At 45.2% G+C, this 26,203-nt stretch overlaps 1 protein-coding gene across 2 annotated transcripts in view; it reads right to left on the reverse strand.

Annotated features, from left to right (window-relative positions):
* Positions 1-3,282: 3,282 nt before the first annotated feature.
* LOC146178333 (uncharacterized) overlaps positions 3,283-26,203 on the reverse strand; it is a 35,368-nt gene continuing 12,447 nt past the window's right edge. The window contains exons 7-16 of one of the 2 annotated variants that reach the window (XM_084578153.1): positions 24,739-24,914; positions 20,726-20,786; positions 20,124-20,290; positions 17,637-17,733; positions 16,355-16,524; positions 14,041-14,158; positions 12,592-12,747; positions 7,850-8,020; positions 5,313-5,433; positions 3,283-3,779 (exon numbers count right to left, since the gene is read on the reverse strand). In XM_084578153.1, the coding sequence (XP_084434279.1) occupies positions 3,725-3,779; positions 5,313-5,433; positions 7,850-8,020; positions 12,592-12,747; positions 14,041-14,158; positions 16,355-16,524; positions 17,637-17,733; positions 20,124-20,290; positions 20,726-20,786; positions 24,739-24,914 (1,292 nt within the window). In that variant the 3' untranslated portion in view covers positions 3,283-3,724. Of the gene's footprint in view, positions 3,780-5,312; positions 5,434-7,849; positions 8,021-12,591; positions 12,748-14,040; positions 14,165-16,354; positions 16,525-17,636; positions 17,734-20,123; positions 20,291-20,725; positions 20,787-24,738; positions 24,915-26,203 lie in introns of both variants that reach the window. The other variant, XM_084578152.1, reaches the window with a different exon arrangement.

Genomic DNA, 26,203 nt, shown 5'->3' on the forward strand with positions numbered 1-26,203 from the left:
GAGCAGATAAAAGGGAGAGTAGCCAGCGAGAAGAGTTGTAGGAGAATGTTACAAACGGTAGATTAATGTCCCAGTCCTAGTGGTCGTCAGAGACATCATTGACAACATGTCATGAGTGTACTGTTGAGGCGTTCTGTGAGGCCGTTGGTCTGAGCGTGATAGGCGGTGATTTATTCTTCTATGCACCGTCAGCAACAAAGTTAGTCGACCACTCTGTAGAGGAAGCAGTGACCACGATCTGAGTAATTCACGAGGGGCACCATGACGGGCTCACATCGTGGAGAAAGAAATCAGCGACGTTCATAACGCAGCTAGTCGGAATAGCGCGGGTAATGTCGTAGCGCGTAGCATAATTAGTCGCGACTGCGATCCATTTATTACCCGAGGCGGAGACTGGGAAGGGCCCAAGCAAGTCAACACCAACACAGCAAAAACGGGTCAGTCGGGATGGGGATGGGATACAGGTATCTGGAAGGCTATACGGATGGTTTCTTCCAGTGCTGACACAGCTCACATGCGGCCACATAATGCTGGACGGAGCGATAGAGACCCGGCCAGTAGCATAGCCTCCTTTATACTCTGTGCCTGTCAACGCGCCGCGCGAACAATAGAGCGGCGCCGTCGGTTAAAGTTGCGCGGCGCTGCCGCTCCCCTCGCCGAGGGCGCAACTGACGTAGGGATTGAGGCGCACGAGATGGCACGAGTACGAACGTCGGCGCGGGGCGGAAGCGCTGTTATTTGCTGGCGGGATAACTGTTCCTAAGCATGAATCGTGCATATTCAGCATATTTACTAGTTAGCCCGACATCCACTGAGCATAACAAGTGATCATGATGCTTGTTAGGCAATAACACCAACGCTATATGACATTTTATGTCAGGCAGCTTCAAGAAATTGCACATGGCTCGAAAAACTGCACGACTGCTCCGCTAGCGCCAATGATAATAGAAAAATTACAATGCTAGTCTACGCTGCAATAAAACAAAATTTAAGAAGAAAGGCACAAGCATTTATTTACACATTTCACAACAGCAGTTGTGCTACAGAGTACCATGTAGAAGTGGTGTGATGAATAGTTGCCACAAGTAGAGAAAAATGTTCACTGTGACTGCTGTCGTTGATAGCACTTCAGAAGCCAGCTTGATTTACAGATGATTTGAACAACTGCATCACAGTATGCCATTGAGACCTGTAAGGAGAACAATTTTGGTATCAGCTGTTACTTTCAATGAACCAGTGCGTCGTACAAACTTTTTTTTTTTTTAACTTGAAAAACAAGGAAAGACAAATATAAGAGTTGCATCTTTGTTTCGATCCCTCCAAAATAATCATCACAATAGGCAAAGCTTGTGTTTTTATTTTTTCACAGAATTGCGCAGTTGGCGAAACAAAAAATACTGCGCTGGAGCACATTTAACATACCACACAGACGAGCTAACCAGAAAGGAAGTAGGCATCGCAGTCCAAAAATACACGTGCACATTTAATATCACGTTACTGACGCGTAATAAACACACTTCTGGTGCTGCCATTATTTTTCACACGCCTTAATGCGGTTGAGTAAGAGTTTTGCGGTTTCCGATGCTACAGAGAGACAGCGATTTAGTTGACAATGAAAACTAATATAGGCTATGCACGATTTGGTTTAACTCACTTTAAAGTAGCCATCTTCACAATAGGTAAATCTGGCGTTTCTATTTTATCACAAAATTTCGTAATTAGCATATACTGCAAAAAAAAAAAAAAACTTCGCAGGAGCACATCCAACACTACGCAGGCGAGCTAGGCAGGGAAGCAATTAGCATTGCAGTCCAGAAAGCACATGCACACATCTAACATTACTATTGCAGTATTGACGCTTAATAAACAGCGTTTGGTGCTGTCACTATATTTTGCAAGCCTCAAAGCAGCTGAACACTATGCAGCGATCGCCGGAAGGACAAAGCAAAGCTGGCACTTACCAGTTAGTGTAATGCTGTATTCCTGCAGCACCCGAAGGCAGAGAAAAGTAGAACCATGACCTTGCACACTGCAAAACAGTTCACGAAACAGCGAGAAAACGGCAGCGCGTGGCTATCTGGACTACTTTGCAACACGGCGCGCCCGGCAGTCACCTGGCGAGGGTGACCCTACGTCACTGTCGCCATCTCTCGGCAGCCAGTGGCGTAACTTGTCCCACGGAGTTGCCAGGCACAGAGTCTATAAAGGAGGCTATGCCAGTAGAGACGTTGGCGCACGCTGTCATACCAAACGACGGAAAAGGAGTTTTTTTGCAACCAACGCCCAGCGTCCCAAACAGCCAGTGGGGTCTTCGAGTAAAGAATGTCAGCACAAGGCATGGTGGTCCATAACAGTAAAGGGTCGCCCAAACAAGAGCGGAATTTCGTAATAGCCCAAACAAGCACCACGCATCCTCTGCGATAGAAAAAGATGCCATATTGCTTGGATTGCTCCTGCCAGTTTAGCAGCACTGAATAAAGCGAAGTGATAATCTTCACCATTTCCTCAAACTTCCGCCTCTGCACATAAAGTCACAGTTGCAGTCGCTCAGTGTACACATACTTGGCACTATACTGGCTGTGCACACATGGATCAACAGGCACGGGTGCGTATCTGACCACTGCTGCAAGCTTGCAGGCTGCATTCAGCCAAGCAAAACACTCGTGAGCAAATAATAGTACATTTTTTTTTTTGCACGCAGATTTTTTAAATGGCGTAGAAATTATTTAAGGCACAATTTTCTGCCTATGGAACAGAATAAAGCAGGGAAATCTTCATGGCGTGCAAAGATGCAACAATTCCACCCCTGCAGTGCAATAAGAAAATGGCAGTGCTGTGACACAGCTAAGTATGTGAGCAAAGCTATTCAGTAGCTCATGACTTGAGCAGAAAGCTTAGTCTTCTGCTCAAGTCCAACTATAACTACGCTATTGTAACCATTCCTTGCTCGCTCTATGCCCCCAATCACTGACCCATTCAAAGGAAGATGTGTTGTTCACAACATGAAATATATGGTTTGATTTAGTTTGTGGGGTTTAATGTCCCAAGGCTGCTCAGGCTATGAGAGACGCCGTAGTGAAGGGCTCGGAAAATTCCGACCTCCTGGGGTTCTTTAACTTGCAGAGACATCGCACAGCATACGAGAGCCTTGCTTTTTTTGCCTCCATAGAAAAATGGCTGCTGCGGCTGGGATTCGATTCCACACCCTTGAGCACAGTAGTCGAGCGTCCTTGCTACTATACAGCGGCAGCAGGCTTTGCAAAACAAATCCACTGCAAGAAAGCCATTGGCTAAAAGCTTTATTAGGCACTTTCAAAGCAGACTCTGGACCATTGCCAGTTAATATCAATAACATCTTTATTTATTAGTGCACAAAATTAAAGCCTACTTGCAGTTTATAAGAACTCTGAACAGTACAATGCTAGCGTCAGCCTTTGGGCAAAGAGGATAAAAGTACATAAAAATACACCCAAATTCACAATGTCATCTTAAAAACAAAGCATCATTTGTAATCATGTCAAAATCTACCTGCAGCCTACAGAAATTTTGAAAACAAATCACAGTGACACTTTTGTCTTTGGGCACGATGCAGATTATACACATTAAAAATATAAAAATATGCCCCCTCTCTCCCATCAAGACAGTCATATTATACAGTATATACAATTGCCTATTGTAAACGTCAAACATTAAAATGTCCTTCCACCAACGAAGCATGGTGTCATCAATGCTTCCTGATGGGCGTCAAGTCAGGGCAAGCACAGACGGGGAGGTCAGATCTGCAAACGTCAAAGGGAAAATTAATCCACTTACCTCCAGAGACACACACACACAAAAAAAAGTGACAAACTGTGCTGACAGTGTGGAAAGGCTTCTGTTGCAAAACAACCTCTTCGACCTAATGAAACCACAACCCCAATCAACGAAGTAAATTTTGGTCAGCCTTGATTAGAGGCTCGGGAAAGTTTCTCCTTACTCATATTTTCAAATCTATGCTGGTTGAATGTTTTCATTAACCATGAAGACAGGAAACATAATTATATTCAACGAGGGTGAGATTATCATCCTTCTACATCTATTCTGACAGTTTTTTTTTTTTTTTTTGCAAAAGACTGAGAAAAATCGTTCCGAAACGTCTCGCCAACATTCATATCCCCATATCTTCTTGTGAATGATATATTGGGCAGAACAAATCTAAACCTTCATACTTGCCAATCTGGAGACAAAAATTGAAGGGGTGCAGGGAGGCTCCCCCACACTTTTATGCAGTCACCTTGCAGTCGCAGACTTTGCTAGCTTCAAAAATCTGTTCGAATACTTTTGATTAAATAATGGTTCATGTGATTACCCTTAACCAGGAGCAGATGTTTGAGGGATTGCACTGCACTTTGACGGGCGGAATTCAGTCCCATCGTCCGTTTCAATCACCTTCACCACCTTGAGACATGCTGACGTCTCATCCACAGGTTTGCAAAATGCCTTTACTCAATGTCACGAAACACGGAAATCCAGAAATGCAAGATAGCAAAAACTTCTTTAAATATCTTCTTGTTCTTTGATATCAGCCAGACTTCGAGCACACTAGAATTCTAACTGTGCAATGCGCACTGCGCGCATGCACTCTAGCTAACCATAAATACACATAAGCTGCGGCAGCAAACATGAAATTCAACCAGCCACAGCTACTTTGGCTAAGCAGTCGATGAAAGCCAAATCAAGCTTAAGCGATAATGCCGATGGTGCTAGTGCAACCACTGATGATGATACTGACAATTACGATGCAGTTGCAGTTTCCGCAGTACTTGTTTCGTAAAAGCCACTCTTGCGCAGCCAGAGGCAACTTATTGGGAGATAGAGAGCAGCACTTGTACAACAAGAAAGTTCAAAAACTGGGAGCCTCCCGGACAAATCAAGAGGTGGTTGCCAAGTGTGGAGGTAGATCTCTTCGCTCAAAAAGAATTCATTACGAAGACTTACCAAGATACTTAAGGATTCATTACGAGGAATTTCAAATGCAATAAACTTTCCTAACAAAGCAATGTTGAAAGCATGCCTGTTTTTAATAAAGAATTGATGGAAATGTGAAAAATAGCAAATGCTGTGCCGTTTAAATCATGTGACCACTCCCCATTCTTGCACCAGCTAGACTTGTCATAATGCAAGAAACGACAGATTTTTCACAGATATTCAACAATTGACCTTTCGAAAATTTTGAACAATTTTTCGCTCGGTCCTTCGAATTTTGAAAGGAAGTGAAACCTGTCAGATTTGTTTGAGTCAAAGTGACCAAGATGAACAGCAAGTAGACGCACCGCACGGGAGTCGAAGAGAGGCGGGCTGGCTCAGGGGACTCCACGATTGGGTGCAGCGGAGGCAGCGCACGATTTGACAGTGCCCCACTGAATGCAGTAGGCCGAGGCAGGCCGCCACTCACTGCAGGCAAAAACCACGTGCAAGTGTAAGTAAAACAAGAGCCAAAGAAGACAAGCCCCGAGATCTTCTGTCGGGGGCGAAAGTTTCCAAGACATAAAAGAAATTTCAGCGCCACATTCTTTCCCAATCACTTCAGCTCCGTAGCTCATGCCACGGCATGCAAGCCTGACTTTCGTCTGGTCTCCCAGACACCGGCCAATAACTGAGCCATGCCCTTCACTTCCAGACAACTCGACCTGGAGTGTGTCGAACAGAATAATCAACAGAAGGAACAGAGGCAGGGCAAAGTGACGCAGAGATGCAGAGATGCAGTGGAGTTCCGCAGAACTGCCCCTCCAAATTGAACGCCTTTACACAAGCCAGCCGAGCGTTACAAAGCACTGTTTATCAGCCATGGACTTGTAAAATTTGGACCTAATCTTCCAGGTCCAAAAACTGTTCTTGCAACTAAAGGGAAGGCTTTAAAGCCTCTATAAATGAGTGAATGCAGTACAGTGTTTACACCTTACCAGCCACAAATAAAAACTGAAAATGTTAAATCTAGATACAACTTTAATAACATCAATCAAAAATAGCTTGTACAAGTGCTACAAACGTACATCTAGTCTTGAATTAAAAGTGTTCTGATTATGTTGAAGTGACTTCTGGGGTCCCACAAGGATCCATCTTCGGACCCTTTCTTTTTTTTAATTTATATAAATGATATCTCACTCGATATTTTTTAAAGTATACAGCTGTTTGCAGACTACAGTTTTGTATCTAAAAATAAAGATTCTGTTGATACTTTTAAATTTCAAAATGACTTAATACTACCGTATTTGCACGATTATAATACGCACCTCTTTTTCCTACAACAAGCATTTGAAAATACTACATGCATATTACAATCAAACTCAAAACTAAAAAATCTTAAAATTGAAATCGAAATATCAAAACCCGAAACAAAACAGCTCAACAAACTATGGCCAGCCACATTGCCATTGGTATCAGCAAGCCGGAAACAGTCTGGTGAGCCGCCTCCATGTTTCGGTCGAGTGTTTGTCCAGTTGCTCGATGTGTGCCGTGGTATCAGGGCTTAAATTAGCCCGTAAAGGATCGCGGCTCTGTGAACAGACGCTCACACGGTCTCAAGAGTGACGCTCTGGGACATTGAGAAATGGATTCACGGTGTGTGGAAGGCCCTCGCGCTAGCAATGGTCATACGTGCATTTAAAATATGTGCAATTTCCAACCCCATCAATAGTACTGAAGGTGACCTTTTGTGGTCAGTGGACAGCGAGAAAGACCAGTCTTCGGACTGACAGCGAGTTGCCTATGACATTCGCGTCTCGTTGCATTTGTATTTCTTGTGCGCAGTAGAATCTGAGCAAAGTTATTTGTGTAGTTTCCAGGCATTTTAATATTACTGCGTGTTACAATCATGCAAATACATTGATCCATGCCTGGTGTTTAAAAAGCAAAAAGCAGCCGAATACAGAGAAGTGTGCTCGCCTTTCTCACAAAAAAAAAGATAATCCAAGTTCAGTATTACATAATGAGTTACTCAGCCATAGATGTACATATAAATACTTGGGTGTTATACTGTCAAATGATTGTTCATGAAGTTCACATGGGGATCACGTGGTTGACAAAGCTGGTAGCAGGGCGCTGAATTTCATTCAGCAAAGTTTAAGATGCTCACAGCCAAGCCTCAAAGAAGCTGCTTCTCTTTCCTGTGTTCGATCTATTATGGATTATGCTTGTATCGTGTGGGACCCTGCACATCCATCTATTAAAAAACTAGAGAAAATTCAAAATCGAGCAGCAAGGTTAGTCTTTGGCAGGTGCAGACGAGGAGACAGCTCTACCGCAACAAAAAATTGACTTGCAATAAAAAAAGCTCACTTCTTGCGCAAATTATTTAATGAAAAAACAGGAATTATATTAGTTACTTTAGAAAACCATCCTAGGTTTCTAAACGGCAGGACCATTCTAGTGAAATTTGTCAGTACCGCTCCAGGACGAACTTGTTTGTGAATTCATTTTTTGTTAAAACTGTGCAGGAACTGGCTTTCGGAATCACAAGTGTGCTCTCCAAACAAAGATGTATCTTTTGCCAAACTGTAACCCCCTACTGCTATAATGCCTTCGGGCAGTGCGTGATAGTACTTGAATAAGGAATAAAGAATGAGCATAAACATCCAGGGGTGTGCATGGGTAAGTGTGCATATACCACCGATATGAGTCTTCACTTTTTGTTACTGCAGAGAAGACCGCTCAACAGCATGTGGCTGCCATGTATGCTGCGCACTGCCCTTGCTCGCACAACAGCTGCTGTGAGGGTTGGCCCTCCCGTTTTCACTTGCTCTGTGTACTCTGCAACACGTTAAGTGAAACCTATGAAATTCACGAAAACGAAAAAAGGAAGCACAGGCACCTCTGGTCCTGGGTGGTGGGAGGCGGGAGCGTGGCAGCTGCGACGCAACTGCCACCTTGGGCTTTGGCTGTGGCTGCGATGTTGGCTTGGGTGGTTGCTTCGCCGTGCCCAATGTGGATTGACAAGCCGAAGCCCCTGGTTGTTGTGGTCCAGCCGCAGATTTCCTTAGACCTGCATTGAGGCATGATGAAATAAGAGTTACGGTGCCAAGCAGAGAGCCAAGGGAGAAAATGAATGCACTTGAAAGTGCATGCATTGCACACAGTGCGATTGTTTACAAATAGCTAGCTATATGGGGTTTTATGACTCATAAGCAACTACAGCTATCATGCGCCAAACACAGGGTTAGATGTCTGAATAACTATAGTTGCCATAAAAAAGGATCTCTTGAGAATTGTTAAAATCAGTGTTGGATGAAATGGGATGTAATGACTGTAAAACACAAGGATAATGTCTAGTTTACTATAATTGGTGTAAGAAGTTGCATTATTTCCTGAAAAACATTTAAACTCGAGAAAAATGGACAAATGTATGTTCTAAAAGCAGTGCTGGCGAGCTACTAGAGTGCCCCGAGTTGCTCCAAACGACCAGCGGAATATGTGCAACCTATCCCAGTCGACCAGTGGAATTCGAAATTGTCATCCTGGGGCAAGAAAGTGTGCTCCGGAGCGATCAGTGAAAATCGCCATAAGGCATTTGTTGTAGCCAATCGGCTAGGCTCACAGGGCTACGGTGCTCTCTCAGCTACAACGAACGTCTAAGGTAGATTTTGACACCGGACTTGTTTATAAGTGAGCGTTTGGTGGGGTCATTATAAGTGGGCTCGACTGTATGGCAACTCTGCCACGCAGGCTGAATAAGAGGTTGTCAATGCAGGTGTGCTTTTATAGATCCTGCATAGATGCAGCAGGCCACATACATCTAACTGCCTGATCAGAACACACAAAAAAAGAAAAAAGTGACAACAAGGCTCACATCCGTGGCATTCACTAAGATTTGAAGGACGTGGTATGTGCTGAGAGAGACTGTGTCTGGCAAGTGCACATTTCAGCACTGGCCAGTCTGCCGGATATATCTGGCCACATGAGAATGTAATTTTTCTAATATGTTGCACATGAACAAGCAAATTTCACCACTCACTGCATACCCTTCAGCACTATCAGATGCACAATGCAAAACTGGTGCTATGGGTGTCGAACTATCAGTCAGTTCAGTCGTTCAGGCGTGTCCGACTCTTCGTGACCCTATGGACCATGTCACGCCACGCTTTCCGGTCTCTCACTATCTTCCTAACATCACATAACTTCATCTGCAGTGCCTCGAGGATGCCATCTAACCATCGCGTTCGCTGCTTACCCCTTCTCCGGCGACCCTCAACCTTTCCCAACATCAAATCTTTCTCCAGCGACTCCTCTCTTCTCATCAGATGACCAAAGTAGCTGAGCTTTAACTTTAGAATTTGACCCTCCAATGAGCAGTCAGGGTTTATGGTCGACAATATCGACTGATTTGATCTTCTGGCAGTCCAAGGAACTCTCAAGAGTCTTCGCCAGCACCACAATTCAAACGCGTCAATTCTTCGGCGGTCAGCCTTTTTCACAGTCCAACTCTCGCATCCATACATCACAACTGGAAAGACCATAGCACGAGTTATACGGATCTTGGTTGGCAGACTAATGTATCTGCTCTTTATTAGGCGGTCAAGGCTAACCATTGCTCTCTTTCCCAGAAGCAGGCGTCTCCTAATTTCATGGCTGCAGTCTCCTTCCGAGGTAATCTTGGAGCCCAAGAAGAGAAAATCTGTCACAGCTTCCACTTCTTGTCTCTTGATGCTCCAGTACTTGATAGGGCAAGACGCCATGATCTTAGTCTTTTTAATGTTCAGTTTAAGCCTAAACTTCTCACTCTCTTCTTGTACGCGCATCTGAAGTCTCTTGAGATCCACTTCACTTTCTGCCATTAAAGTGGTATCATCCGCATATCTAAGGTTGTTGATGAGTTTTCCAGCGATCTTCACTCCAGCTGAAGACTCGTCCAGACCGGCCTTCCTCATGATGCACTCTGCATATAGGTTAAATAGGCAGGGCGACAGTATGCAGCCTTGCCTCACTCCTTTCTCAATCGGAAACCAATCAGTTAGACCATGCCCAGTTCTGACTGTGGCCTCTTGCCCGTCATAAAGGTTCCTGAGGAGACAGATGAGGTGAATTGGAACTCCCATCTCTTGGAGAGCTTGCCACAATCTGCTGTTATCTACGCAGTCAAACGCTTTCGCATAATCAATAAAGCAGAAGTAAATGGGTTTTGGAACTCTCTTGCTTTTTCCACTATCCAGCGAACTATAGTGCTCTAGAATATTGGGCAGTGTGCACCGCGCCGCGAAATGCATGGGAGCTGGGGGTGCTTTTGAGATAACTGAGGCGCCGCAGCGCAGAGGGCGCCACCAGCAACTGGTGTGTCAGCTGTCCGGGCGCCCACATATGCATGCTGTGCAATGGGGCGGATACCGCGCGCACTGTACATTCTTGTTTGCTTGTTCGTTGTCTCGAGCTGGTAGCGGCATTTTACAAATATGTGGATTAACGGGGCTCAATACTGTTAGCAGTCATCTAATTTATTTTCCATTTTGGCCATCAACAGCACATTGGGGAAGCATGACAGGAGTTGGGCTCCGAAGAAAACGGATTGTTGAGGGGCGTACGAATTCGGCCTCGCACAGCACGCTTCACTAACCCGTACAGCTTGCTTCAGCACTCCTACAGCACGCAATTCTCATTTTAGAATGTGCTAGTTTTGAAAAGAGGACGTGTGGAGACAGGATGTAAGAAGTCAAACGTGCAACATGTACATTCAAGTGCCGACTAAAGCTGGTCATCAGTACCCCATTATCAAAACAGTCAAAATTGTATATTCCGTTGTTTCATACACAAACCATGCCGACTACAGCGATTTATCTGAAGCCAAAAGAAAAGTCTGCATTTATTTCGAAGGAATTAAAATGTGGACTAACCGCTGGAGATAGAGATAGTAAGGACACGAAAAACGAACGACACGCCAGGGAAACTGGCAATTGAATAACAGAACAAAGTGGCTTAGGAAAGGTGGAAGAAGTGGGAGATAAAAATTGCACAGGAAAAAAAAAAAATGTGTCGCCTACCAGGGAGGGAAAAGGGGGTTGCTGAGAGGCACATGGCGCCGTGACACAAGGGCTACAACCCAAGTGGTACTGGTGTCCGACCAATATGAATGAGTGGGCTATATGCATGGCATCACCACATTCAGTACAAAGGGTATGAAGAAATAGTTAATAGTTTTGATTCAGCTGACAGCGTGCGCAAAAAGCATCCATTTGTGAAACTATGAAAAGCGTTACTACCACAGATGCTTGCATGGAACTACAGTCGAACCTGGTTATATCGAACCCGGATATATCGAATTTCGGTTATATCGAACTCACGGAATATCCCCTTGAAAATCCCATGTAAAAGTATAGTAAAGCCGCGTCATATAACGAACTCAATTTCGCCGGTCGTTCGATGTATCGAACTCCGCATTACGCACTGGAAAGTGTGCCTTCTCCACAGGCTATCGCATCACTCTTGGCCGTTTGCCGCGTGACGTTTTCAAGCCACGCGCGGAAGGAATGAGAGGGGACAGTTCTGGACAGTGCCGCGCCCATTCCCCAAAGGCGCGCGCATCTGCAGTTATCGTTTTCCGCTCGCCAACACATGACGTTTGCAAGCCATGTGCGTGGGTGTGCCCATTCTTTTGCCGAGCTCTCTCCTTCAGCACGCGCTACGCATGCGCCAAGCCAGCTCAGCCCGTTTTCAGACAGACGTGGGACGCTTTCTCCAGCGTGTGTTGCGAACCCTCTGCGTGCGGCGGATGACGTGGTTATGGCAAGAAGCGGCAGGCTTTTTTTTTTTTTTTTCTGGCGGGAGCCGTTGATCTTTGCATGTATAAATCAACGGAAGCACGCCGTCAGCTGCTGCGATCATGACGCCTGCCCCAAGCGCGGCGTGATAAATCGAACCAGGCTTGTGCAATCAATCCATCACGGGCACTCTGCCAAGTTCGCTCCCCGCCACCGGAGGAGCTATAAAAAGATAAACGCGCCCTGATGTTATCGCTGTGCAACATCTTGGCACGCTGTCAAGAAATGAGCTGTGTATGCGACGACCGAAACGGAGTGACGCGCGCCATCGGCATGCAAGCGAAAACGCTCGGATTTTCTGCCGCAGCGACACAGAAACCTTGTTTTGAGCTGCCGCGGTGGCTCGAGCGGCGAGCGGGACGCAGTTCCAACAAGTTGGAAATTTTTCGCTCTGTCGCTGCCGCTCGTCGCCGAGATCGCTCAATCGCTTGCATGTGAGCGAGCTGGCCTTAAAGCATTTTTTTTTTCAAATTCTCGGGCGCAAAAGTGGAGAGAGGGTTCATTATGCGAGTGGGTTGATTACGCGGCAAATACGGTATCGTTTTTTCGCATCGTAAGTGCCGTCACAAGCCAATTTCTGTATATGGAATTATCGATATATCGAACTTTTTCGCGATCCCCTTCGAGTTCGATATATCCGGGTTCTATCAACACACGAATTTCTTCCTAGCAAATAATGTATATCAATGTGTTCCATTATTTTCCATTATACAGTGAAAAAAAAAATACATAGGGGGGAGGAAATCATTCATCCAGGTGCATGCGCTAGCACAGGTGCCCAACCAATGACCCAACCGGCAGAGCTCACTTGTTGCAGCTGGCTTAGCTGGTGGTCTGAGAGAAGTTCTCGAGGCAGCTGATGGCCTCAGCGTTCTTTCGGCAGCTAGCGCCTCTGGTGCCAGAGAACGCCTGGGTGCAGAGACTCGTTTGGTAGTGTCACTCACTGATGCACCCACTGCTGGCGCTGCACAGAAAAAAAGCAGCAGCACAAGATGGTCACTATGGGCAGCACAATTGTTTGCCAGTGAAGATGAAGAATCAATTTGTAGCACACTTGTCATCCACTTTGAAGGCAGACACACTTCAAAAAGAAGCACCCGCTGCTCTCGCTTCTCTCTACACTCGCGACAGACTGATGTGCTGTCACATGCACAGTGCATTTTTTGAAAATTGATTGCCTCTAATCTAGTGGGTTATATTAAATTTACTTGCAAACAAGTGTTTATTATGCTCCACAATTCCGTAGCTTTAAAAATTTTGTTTCTATTAATGCCAGCGCAAGATCAGTCATACTTCTGCCACCGGTGCACTGCCATCATCTTCCTGTGTAGCTGAATTTGATGGCAAAACATTGCAGCAGCATGTTCGGAGCAGAATGGAGCAAATGGAGCAGCACTTCCACCCCTGTTGGTTTTAGCGAAGTAAATACCAACTTAAGTTGGCTGCACCTCATTCCAGCGACATTTATTCTTGTATAACGAAACCAAAAACGCGAGATCCGCCACAATATTGGCTGTAACTAAGAAATATGTCGCTCGCAAGAGGCTTGAAACTGGAAAAAGGCAAAACAATGTGAAAGACATCTGCATTCCCGATGCTGCTCCCATTATAATGAGGGTTTAATGAACTTCTAAAGGAATGGCAAAAGTTCGATAGACCAATAATTCAATATATAACATTTTAAGAACACTTAATGCATGCCTTTAAGGTTATGACGAGACAGTGTTAATGGCTCCTGTCTGTGGCTCTGCTTCCAGATACTCCTTAGCATACATGTACTTAAGCTGACAGCATATTGCAAGTCAACACAACATTAAGCCGCCCTTCTTTAATCAATCTGTACAGACATGCCTGCATCACTAAGGGGCAGCATGTCTGGCTGTGGAATAGGACTTACGAAAAGCCTTGGGACCCAATTTCACCCTCCCCCATCTCAGGGGAGTTACCTGAGCTGGCAACTCCTGCCATTCCATATCACACCCGCCAACAAATCAGTGCCTATGTCACCACCTGGCAATTACTACTTGCCATAGGCATGCTTGTTATTTTTTGTTCAAAACACTAATGCGAACAAAGCCGCATTTCCTAGAAACAGGATTCTTTAGACCTTGGACGTATTAGCACGTTTTGGACGCAAGGAAATTCATTAGTGCAATAGTTCATTACAACAAACGATTCTCAGCAACCCCGCATAATACGCTGTATCGAGATTTCACAGTAAGAGGCGCATTGTCCACTGAAGCAGAAGCAGACAAACCTTGCAGGCTTCTTCTAGATGCTCCGGCAACTCCACCCAAAGGTCCCGCCACCGAACGCCTCACGGAGGGCATCCTGGAGCTAGGTACAGCCATCGCTGGTTTCGAGACCGGTGCAGACTGCCGCTGGCCAATGAGAGAGTTTTGTTGAGTGTTATGGTGCACAAGCAACCAATGCTATCATGCGCCAACCATGAGTAGAAATTATTGGTCTTGTAAGAAATTCTTGGTGTTTAATTTCTTATATCTCGTTAAGAATCTACGCTCTTTTTAAAAATGAAACACTTAAGACATTCAGGAATAGATTTTTTCCTAGAGCAAACCAGAGTGAAACGGTATGTATTCAAAGTAGAACAGTGGAAAGCTCTTTCCTTAGTTTGTCTAGCTTTATGCATGAATAAGTGCGATTTACAGTGAGCATTTCACCCCACAGACCACATGTTGGTGAGTCTTCTTTTGCAAGGATAAAACTGTGTTGTTCTTTTTTACGGTGCATAAGCAACCAAGGCTATTATGGCCACACGTATGGTAGGATCTGCAGGCTGCGAGGCAGATCTCTAAAATACCGTTAGAATATCTCGCAGTTTGTCGAGAGGTTTGGAGTCTTAAGAACATGAAAGCGCATGATGTAGTCCTATGTATTCTCTGCAACGAGTAAGCAAGAGTGAGGAACTATACATTCAGATAAAACAGTGGAAAATGGTTTTTTTCCTTAGTTTTTTCTAACTTTGTGCAGGAGCATAACAGATGATTAATGGTGATTGTTTGTCCACAAAGCTTGCAGGTTGGTCTTATTCTTGCAAAAGAGGAGACACCATGTGCAAGGTGGGCATGTCCAGAACGAAGGAGACATAAAATTAAATAAAATGAGTCGTTCTTGGTGTGTGCATGACTTCCATTCAGTTATGACAGGTTTTACTAGGTGTAGCTTATTTTCCCCATTCTTTTTAGACTGACATTTATGTTTCAGAGTAGACAGTACTAACGTGACAGCATTTTTGTAGGGAATATGAACTTTTAGCCATATATCAGCTTTTTCATTTTTTTATAAGAAAGTGCTTCGCTTAAAATACAACCTTACGGTACTCAGTTTTCCTGAATTAAATTTTTTTTAAAGGATTTACCAATAGGTGTACATGAAATGAACTGTTAGTCAAGAAGCCTTTTAGGCAGTCCAGCATTCCGTCGCAAATTCCAAGCTCAGCTAAGTCTTGAAGAATGGCGAATTTCCAAGTCGTGCCTCACGTGCTCTTTCCAGATCAAGAAAAAAAAAAGCAAGGCAGTGTTTTGTGTGTTTATAAGCTTCTCTAATAGTATTTTTTAGAGGTGTGCAAATAATTTTAAATATGAATTGAGTATGTTAGTCAAGTAAGGCTCTCACTTAACAATGTTTGAGACTTCAAGTGAGATGGAAATGGTCGCAAAATGTAGACACAGGCCTTGTGTCATTCAGACCAAAAAATCCATTAGACGTCGAAATAGTCTTTGACGTGCACATAGTGTACGGATGTGCAAACCAGTAGTGACAGAATTGTGCGGAAGTTGTCAAAATTGTGGCAAATAAACTACAAAGAATACGAATAAGGGGTTGGAAAGATTCAAAAGTGTTCACAATAAATAAACAATAATTAAGACAAAATTTTCCATTTCGGCTTCATCTCGTATGCGAACATTGTGCCGGTGTTCAAATAAAATTGATCTAATGCAAGCAGTTTATAATTTGAGCTTTTGTCCAATTTGAACCATTCTTGCTGGTCCATTGAAGGCCGAATTAACAAGAATTTACAGTGTTCAGCAACAACATGGCAACTCCCCCTGGTTTTCTGCAGGTCCATCCTGTACAATAAAGCTACATAAAAAATCCTACATAAAATTTATAATCAGTTTTTCATTAGATTATGCTCTTCTGTGCAATTGCAGTCTAATTATGTTTGCAAAAAGCATGTGCATTCTGAAATAAACATAACGAACAATGTTTGTGGTATGATTCGTTTCTTTTTGTTGATCAGATTTAGGCATTTGATCCGATATTTGAAGCCATTTTTCCCCCACAGTATATGTGTTTGTATTTGAAAATATCAATATTTGCACAACTCTAGCAAAAAGGCATGCACATTGTGCATGGCAGCTGCATGCCAGTTTGAACTGAGAGTATGAAATGCCATATAGAAGCAAAGTAATACATGCTTTATCTAGATCAGTCCCTTTACTCCAGCCAAACACATGCACTGGCTGAATGGGCATTGCTTGTTTAGCTTTGGCCTCAGGTGGATAGCCTGTGCAGAGTGGCTAGACCGGAAGTGCACAGGTCCTCACTTGGCTCGTCTGAAGAGTGCCCTTTGGTGCAGAGAGCCGCTTCTCTGCTGTGGTGGCCTTGGTCATCTCAAACGTGGTATCAGGTGCTGCTGAGGCCACACTGGGCCGGCCACGTGGCCCCGTAAGTCTACACGGGACAGACAGCCGCCCGGAACGCTGCGATGGCGGCGCTGGGAAGACAACAGCACAACAGTAAGAAGAAAGTCAGTGAGACCAAAGTGCAAAACAATGAAAATACTGAAGGAGTGGAGGGTTTATCGGCTGTTAAATGTGGCAACGACATGCACATTTTCAAATCCAGTGCACGGAAGGTCATCCTTGGCCAGGTGGTTTCAGGATGGATTGCTGGGGTCCAGAAAGACCAGGGCTTCTCAGACTGGCTTCTGCAGAGGTCCGAGACCCCACTTTCGCTGTACGAACTCTTGAGGAACCAGTCAGACAAACTTGGAATGTCCAATCTGAACGCTATTTGTATAAGTATTTAAAGGAACCTCATTAACATTAAAATGTGTCATCCCCGATAATGACGATTCAGAAAGGCAGCTTCAGAAAGTAGATTCAGGAAGGCAGTCTGGGTGACCTAACAAGATCAGTGTGATCGAAGAATGGTTTATATATTGACTTGCTTAACTCTGTCTTGTCTCCCTTATTCTGCCCACACGTGGTACAATGTCTAGACATATCTTGTCTGGAATTAATGGTAAACAATTGAAAATGTTTTTAATGCACATCTCATTAGTAACACTAAATCTAGGACTGTGCTAAAAGTTTTCAGCAAGAAAAGTTAGAAAACAGGCTTTATCTTGCCCTGAGGTAGCTATCCAGAAATGACGATAATGAACTTCACAGCACCAACCCATCTTGCAAATTCTCCAGGCCTGTCCTAAGGGACTTATGTAAAGCGTTTTAATACACACCTCTCACTTGAGGAGCAGTGAGCACACCTCCACAAAACTTGGTAGTTTTTCAAATGTTTATGCTATGAGCCTACCCTGAGGATTTCATTCAAATATCTCAATAATAAAGGTTGGTGCTCAAGGGTAGCCTCCTGCCTTAAACACTTTCACTTCCTAAATACATGACTGCGTCAGGGCCAGCTGTGCAATGAAGCTAAGCAGCAGGGCATGCAGAACACTGCCTCCAGGCCCCTCTGTGCTTGTGCCACTTTACTTCGATATGCAAACCGTATCGGGAGCAAGGGCCCCTTGAAGATACAGCCGTGGTCAAACTCAGAGTGGACCACCCTGTACAACCAGCAGAGAACTAAACGAAAAGCACTCACGCAACACGCTTCTGCGGGGAAGGGCTTGTCCCTTAGGCATGCGTGGGATGACACTTTGCCTCTGTGTCATGGTGGTGTCTGCCGGCGCTGCTGTGGCCTGGGCACCGAAAGAGTAAGTAGATCAAATGCAAAGCTCTTCCCGGTGGCTGTTGAGACACTGTCCAGAGCATTCCCATAACATTCCTACATGTGACTGAATGACCTATGCAAGCAGCCAACATATTTCTTTGGTTCCATCACATCGGGGCGGCTGGGACCCAAAACAGGGGATGCCAAAGTGGGTTCCAAAAGACCACACAGGAATCTTCTTCCCTCACGCTTCTATCCCCATCCACTTCTTGAGAGGCCTGTAATCCAGGCATAGTACCTGGTTCATTAGAACTTATTTTAGACTATTAGCTCTCATTTTAACCTATTCCCACGCATAGTGCCGACCGCACTGGTGCTGACCACAGCATGGACCTTGGCAGCACATCATGATGCTGTGCACTAGTAACAACGCAGTTTGTTTACATTTAAAGTGCCATCGATAGTGGCTGCTCTGTTACCTCTGGTGAAATTGTAAAAGGGGCGTGGTGCGCATGGCCATGCGCATTGGGATGCGTGCACTTGTGCATGCGTAGCAACTGGAGGCGTGAGCCATATCAGACTTAGCCAAGTAAAGCCACGACGGAAAAATACGGAGAAATATCGAGCAAATTTGTGTAAGCGTTCTCGCCGTTGCTCATCTTACATTAACTGAACTAACAACTATACTCCCATACTATACTATACTATACTCCCATACAACATTTCCTGGCTATGCAGCCAAGGCTACGGGGCATACCGTTCGTCGTGGTATCACTACACCATTTAGTTCTGGCATGCCAGGCTTCGGTTAAAGTTGATTTCACTTCAACCTTTACTTGAAATTAACTTTCGAGCTGCCAACGACTCAAATGTCTTTCTTTAGATTGCTCAGATTGCGGTTAATGAATATCCTGCGCTAAATACATTGCCGAAACAGGCGCACTGCGAAAACACAAAGATACTGTCCGGTAGATTCAGCAGAAGCAGCTGACATACTCTTCAGGTGATTCCCAACAGATGGCGCAGCCATCCTGTTTGCTCCAAGGAGCCTACATGTTGCGCCACAGCGCCCGGCTTAGGGTGGTGCCATCCTTTGAAGGGGCACGTGCCGCCGCCCGCTAAAGACCAATATTGCCAGTTGAGCTAACGGCGCCATTTCGGTCCCCAAATGAACCGGCTCAGCCGGGTGCTGTGCATGCAGAAGAAAGTTAGCGCTCGTACAATGCGGCGGTCCAAATTTCCTTCGCTGCTCACTGCGGTGAATATTAAGTGATACCCTACAGCTCGTTTGGTCAAAAAGCCGTTGGCGTAGTAGTAATTGTAGTACCAGTAGTAGTGTCTACACGCATGTCGGAAATAATCGGGGGCTGCATAAACATTTTACCATGGTAATTTGTCGTTTTAGTGATTGATTAGTGTGCGATAAGCGATGATGCGTTAGGAAAGGGTGATTAACTGATGAATTAAGAAATGAAAAACAACAAAAATTGAAAAATGTGGTTCAAAGCTGTCAAAATGCTCACAATGTAAAGCCAAAGCTTGATGATGCTAATTAAGAAAATTTAGAATGCATCATTCATCAATTTAAATGATTGAAAGAAATGAAAAATGGGAAAAGGGGATTCAAAGGTGTCAAAATGCTCAGAATGTAAAGCCAATGCTCTATGCTAATTAATAAAATTTAGAGCATGTAACTGATCTATCAATTAACTGAAATAAAAATTAAAAATTGGAAAACAGGAATTCAAAGGAGTCAAAAATGCTCAGAATAAGAAACAATGCTTGATGAGAATAATTAAGAAAATTTCGAGAACATAATTGATCAATTAAGGCCCAGTCGCATCAGAATACTGCAAGGCTTAGACCTTGTGTAGAATTCAACAAGTGGGCTCTACCACATATCCCATGCAATGAGAAAAAGGTGGTCCACAGCCACCGTCGATCACAGTGCAGTACCAAGTTTTGGTTGAACCTTCCATATTGCTTTTCACACTAAGCGCTTACACCCATTACACTTGTCCTGTCAATATTGTGACTCTTCAATGAGCGCAAAATCTCATTTTACAGCATTTTCCAATCGGTGGTCCGTAGCTACTATCTGACAGATATTCAATCTGACATTAGAAGGCATCTTTTATTTATGCTCATAGTCTAGAAGCTCAGTATTTGCAAACACCGACACTTAAGCTGCCTTAGTTATTTTTGCATCATACATTTTGTAATTATCCTTTTCAAAAATATGTTAACCAGGTTTCACTCCAATGCATGCTGCTGTATAGCTACTTAGCGGAGGCTCCAGTTGGGCCTGCTTCTAAATGGGCGTAAAGAACAGTGTTCCCTCACGCTCTCAGTAGACACGCTCCATATAACCTGCCACCTTTGCACCCCCAACACACCACAGCATCTGTCTTCACTTGCCTTCTTCGGGGCAGCTGCTGTCGGTCGAGCAGCGGGCATGGCAAATGTGGTCTCTGCATCAGCCACAGCAAAGCCCTCTTCACTGGCACAAGTGTCCAATGCTGCAGCCTCTTCTTGGACAGCCGCCGGCTCTTGGGTGGCAGCAAGTGGCAAGTCCGGCATGGCGGCTGTGCAATGGCAAAGAGAAGAGCACCTGCATAAACTCAAGTGTGGCACCTGGCAACATATACTCAAATGCTATCCAGTCAAGCAGAAGTAAGACAACTCTAGAGCAGCACAGCGAGGAATCAAAGGACAGCCCCTGCAGAAAAATACTTCCCAGGCATGTTCTTATCCTGAGAAGACTGCCCCAAAGAAGCTTGAAATTTAGCATGCAAGGCAATGCCAGAGTGGACGACAAAGGAAAAAAAAAAAAATCGATAATAGACCAACAGCAGGCACCTCTGTCAAGCAATAAATATAACCTGGCTACTAACATGCTCGGTAACACAAACCAGAGTGCAGCATCTGTGACCTCGTTCTGTTTTCCTCTGCACACTAAAATGCACATCTTCCATAAAAAAGGTGCCTGGACTGAAAGCTGTATTGACAGAGGCACTTACAATCTGGTCGTTCAACCAGGTATGTCACAGTGGTGTCTGCAGCTGTCGTTCCAGCGGTGCCCTGGGTATCAAAAGGAGGCAGAGTCTAAATATTAAAAGAAAAAAAAAAAAATTTAACATTGTTGCCATGTCCCCTCCCCTCATGCACCCGATGAAAAATTTAAAAGAACTGCCGCAAGAAGCGCACTTACTGTAGGATAAGCTCAACGCCATGTGCGTGGCAACAGCTGCAATTTGACTGCGGCAAGGATGCTGCTGCATTCTCAGTTAGCAAAGACAGGAGATTTTAAACAAATCATTGCATTGTCGATTCCGTAGGCATGAACATACAATATTTTACTACAAACACCGTTTGGCAGCTCTGTAATCACTCGACTGCAGCTGTCTTGCAGCAAACATTACCTCAGGCAGGATATAACGCTTGCTGGTTACCGGCAGATGTATGCTATGAATGCAGCTTGTATGCAACATCGATCTAAATTTCCTCCCCAAACATCAGTCGAGAATTTTCAGGAGCAAGCATTTTGTTTGTGGTGTGAATGCAAATGAGAGGCCCATCTTCCTATCGCTTCGCTGCGTTATAAAAGACACACTGACCAGTTGATAAAGATCGCTATATTATTACAAACAATTTAAAAGAAAAAAAAAGCGGCTCAGAATTTCTACCTCTCTACGCCTGAACTCACACGTACATCTGTTGTACCTGCCGCAGAGCACAGCACAGAACTACTGCAGCGACTGAACAAGGGTACCCAGAACGGTCGTACACTTCTATGTCCTTCACCTCTACTCCCTTTGTTGTCTTTCTTCTACGCATACAACATGCATGTCACTGCCCCTTCCTCTGCAGCATCGCTCTGATACAGTGTTACCATAGGACAGTAGAGTGGAGAGAAAGAGGCCACAGAAGCCAAAACACGAGTCACACATCGCACAAAGGCTGCAGCCAGCCTGAAAGTCAGTCGGGAGGGCGCTCGTAGTATGGTTTCATGCACACAACATGCACAATGTCGCTGTGCTGGTTAGTGCGCTATAAGCGGGCTGGTGAGGGTGGTGCAACTTGATATGCTACACACTGAGGCGACAGACAATAAGACAAGGGCCAAAATAGCGGCACAGTAATTTTTCAGACAACCCACAGCGACCAACGGGCGTCGAGACCCACACGGTAGTCACCTGGAGTGTAGGTAAGAGGTGGCGTCCAAGGTTATAGTGGTCAACATTGTTTTGCTACTGACTGTATTCGTTGTCTCGCTAGCTGCCATGCTTCTTCCGTGCGCTGAACATAAGTGGTGACGTCGAGGTAAAGTTCAATCTCACTGTCAGGATCAATGGGCAGCATAGCATCCAGAGGAGTGGTAACCTGGCGACCGAAGGCTAATTCGAACAGAGTGAGCCGCGTCATCTCTTGCTGCGCCATATTATATTCGATTCCATGTTTCCTGCTCAACATAAACATACATAGAAAGCATGTCGGTCAAGGCCCTGCTGGGGCGTTCCACCAAGCCATTTGTCTGCGGGCGGTAGGTCATTTTAAGTCTATGGCTGATGAGCACTTCAGCACAGCCTGAGTGAAGCAGAGAGTAAACGCAGCTTCACGATCTGTAATGACAGCTGCAGGAGTGCCATGACGCAGGACAATGTTATGCACAAAGAATTCGGCGATTTCAGCAGCAGTACAGTTTAAAAGTGACGTGGTTTCAGCATATCGTGTAAGGTAATCAGTCGCGACCGCAATCTACCGTTTTCATGAGGACGACTTCGGAAAGGAGCCGAGCAGATCCATGCCAACTTGCTGGAAAGGGGTCGTTGGTGGCGCTACGAGTTGCAGAAAGCCGGCAGGTTTCAGAGGAAAAGACTTTCGTCGTTAGTAACCGCAGCATGTTTTAACGTAACAGTAATTGCTCACTGATGGTCGTATTCTGGGCCAATATTAATTTAGCCGAATCTTTACCAGTGTGCGACTGGCCCCCAAGTGGCCGGCGGATGGTTCATGACAAGCGCTCAAGATTTCAGAGCGTAACTGGGATGGTACAAGCAGAAAGGTCTCCTTGTTGATGTCAAAGTTGCACTTGTAAAGGGCTCCATGTCGCAAAATGAAGGACTGGAGCCCACGGCGAGGCACATGCGGTACACTAGCATTGAAACCTTCCAGGTACTCAATGAGCCAATGCCACTGAAAAAATATATAATGACTTCAGAACCCAACAGCACATGGCAAAGGCTGTCTAAAATAGAGCTGTGCATGGGCTCAGGCTGGCCCGAAAGCCTGTACCCGGCCCAACCCGCGGGCCAGGCCACTCGAGTGGAAGCCCTTTCGCTCAGGCTCGGGCAGGGCCCGGGCCAAAGTAGTCTTGGGCGGGCCGGGCACGCCGATCATGAACACATGCAACATTTGTGAAAGCGCAAATACGGTCGTATAGTGCGATAAGCATCTGGAATGCAAGGCATTTTCCTGCATCGTCCCCACATGACAGCTTCAGAGTTCTTTGCCGGCATCTACTCTCCTTTCCTCCCCGCCACCTCTCTGTTAGGGGCCCCTTGTGGGTTATATTTAGTTTCGAAATCTGCATCTCCGCTTTGGTAACACCTGTGCTGATGTTTAGGTGTGTTTGATAGGCGACAGTGATGCACGAATCTCTAGACTTCTCTGTTGTGGCTTACCCCTGCCTCGACATGGCTTCGTTTGAAGCGGGACATAGTTCAAAGCATCTGCGGTGCAAGAGTTCACTCTTGATTCTCTTGTGGCAAATTTTTACTTGAAAGACGCACTGTGAGCCAGGCGAGCTCACCGAGTACCTGGCCACAAAATCAACCCCTGGTTTAAGTTCAGAACCTGCACACTTTTGGAGAAAAAAACAAGCTGCTTATCGAAAACTTCTTTCCTATCAAATAACAAGTTAGTCATTCCAGCCACAAGTTGTAGCACTGAAAGAAACCTCAGCACTACCGGGTTCCCTATCGAGGAGCGCCACAAATGCCTCAATTCAATGGATAACTTGTTTTTGTACAATAAGTTAATTCTATGTACGTGCTGTGCCCCCATATATTCAGCAAATTTGTCATTTCAAATGCAAGAACAAAACATTTTAATATCTTGAATAAACTTGTCCCGAAATTATTTGTGCCTCTCCTGTGTTTCGTCGCCTATTCTGCTGCGTGGTGCATCAGTAGCACTTGATTTTAATTTCATTAAAATCTTACTTTTTTTTTTGTTCTTGCTATCCTGCACTGCGGCTTCAGGTCGCAGGATGCATTGTGGAGTTGTCATAAGATATTTAGAATTCTCGTGCTATAGATAAGCTAAATACGCGACTAGTCTCCAGGTCTACGCGGCCGGGAACCACAGCACAATTCAGTTTCCTCGACGGCACCATCCCAAATCTTCCAACTGAGCAGACAGTTCAGGTTGCATTTCAAGACATTTCAGTTGAAACCATGTTTAAAATGCTAACAGGTGACCACAGAGGATAAATATGAAGTTTGGGTATCACATGACTGAGACATTAAAATTATGTCGCGCCGCCATATAGTGCTTGACAAGCGTTGCAGTACTAGCCAAACTAGCCATCCGAAAACACTCCCTAAAAGCAGCCAGAACTCCCACTTATTATAGGCGTTGATTAAGCGGAAGTGTGGCTGCGTGTTGATCGTCGGAGGCGTGCAATTTGCTGCCTTTCCTGAGGAGCCGGGTATCACATTCACGTCATTGAGGCCAGCTTCAAAAAACTGTGCCCCCATGTTTAAATTAGCTCTGCAAAATAAAAAAACTCAGAATTAAAACCTCCAAGGTATAAATCGCTGCCGAAAGATCTATTTCGTCATACGCTTTCTTTTGAGATGCCTTTGGTTTTGCACTATGCTACCCAGTCAGTTACACTGGTTGCATCAGAGCAATCCTGCAATAATCTCACCGCTCCTCTCAGGATGGCTCTGGCTTGCTGCGCGATTGCAGAAAAAATCCGCAACTTCAGAGCACCAACATATACCCTACATGGCCTCAATGCACTTGCCTTCCCGCCGGCAGCTGCCATGGCTGGAACAGGGGATATGGCAGGAATAGAAAAGGTGGTGTCTGCATTGTCCACTGCCAACTCCTCTACACTGTCACACGAGTCCACAGCTGCAGGCTCTTTGTGGACTGCAGGAGACTCCCGGGTGGCTGGAAGTGGGAAGTCCGGTGTGACAGCTGCAGAAAGAAAACCCCCAGCATAAGCCCAAAGGTGGCACTGGCTCAACATGCTATGAAGAGAAGTGAAAGAAAAGATAACCTCAGGCAAAATGAGGTGCAGGACATGCAGCCAGCCTCCTAGGAATGCAGCCATGAAAAAAAGCTTGCTCAAGTGTGACAAGAATGCAGGACTGCTGTGAGACACTGTGGGAGGCTATGGCAATGAGGCCTCTATCTCAGAAGGTATATAAGGAGTCTTATGAGTGGGTCAGAGAAATAACTTGAGTCACTGACATTCTAATGGAAATCAAGAAGAAATAGGCATGGGCAGGACATGTAGTGCAAAGAAAGGATAACCGATGGTCGCTTAGGGCAACAAACTGGATTCCAAGGGAAGGAAAGCGTAGCAGGGGGCGGCAGTAAATTAGGTGGGCGGATGAGGTTAAGAAGTTCGCAGTGGTCAAATGGATGCAGCTTGCACAGGACCGGGTTAATTGGAGGAATATGAGAGAGACCTTCACTCTGCAGTGGGTATAGTCAGGCTAAGGATGATGATGACTGCCCTCAGTGATAGGAACCAGGACCTAACCTTCACATCACTTTCCTCGCACATAAAAAGATGCTCATTTTTAAAGGTAAGGTGCCTTTGGTGCCAGACCCACAAGGGGCCGAAAAAGAAAACAAAATTCACAATAAAAATATCACTTTATTTACCAAGGGGCTTTAAAAACTGGTCAGTTTAGTTCTGTGTCAATCTCTTCATTCTCACAGCCTAAGCGATCTCCTTTCCGGCGCGGCGAGAAGACTGCGCAACGGTTGGAGCGGCGCGATACACGGAATCGTGGAGCAGAGGCCCAAAGCGGAGGCCGTCCGATTTTGGGGAGGACTGGTTCACTGACTTGTCACAGCTAGCGGTGCCTTCTATAGAGTGCCGTATTTACTCTCATAATGAGCCCACCCCCACTTTTGCCCCCGAGAAGTAAAAAATAAAGACAAAAAGCGTTAGTCAGCACATCCTTCCATTTCGCACCGTCGCCGTCGCAGCCCCCCCTTTCTTTACCCTGCCTTAGGGATGAAGCATTTCAAGAGTACACCTATGTGCTGACACCCGTGGGCCAGGTCTCTGGGGAATAGAGCATCAAAAGCAAGAACGTGGCAACAGTCTTCAATGTGTAGTGTGTTCAGGTAAAACATTCAGGACTTCTGATGAAGCGGCTTGCCACTCATGTCAACAAAGCAGATGCCTTGCCAAGTCTCTTCTGCACTCAACATAACGCAAATGCAGACCAAGTCCAATGAGAACTAAA

This window comes from Amblyomma maculatum, chromosome 9 (genome assembly GCF_055883805.1).
Source record: "Amblyomma maculatum isolate TAMU_Amacu chromosome 9, ASM5588380v1, whole genome shotgun sequence".
NCBI classification, from domain to species: domain Eukaryota; kingdom Metazoa; phylum Arthropoda; class Arachnida; order Ixodida; family Ixodidae; genus Amblyomma; species Amblyomma maculatum.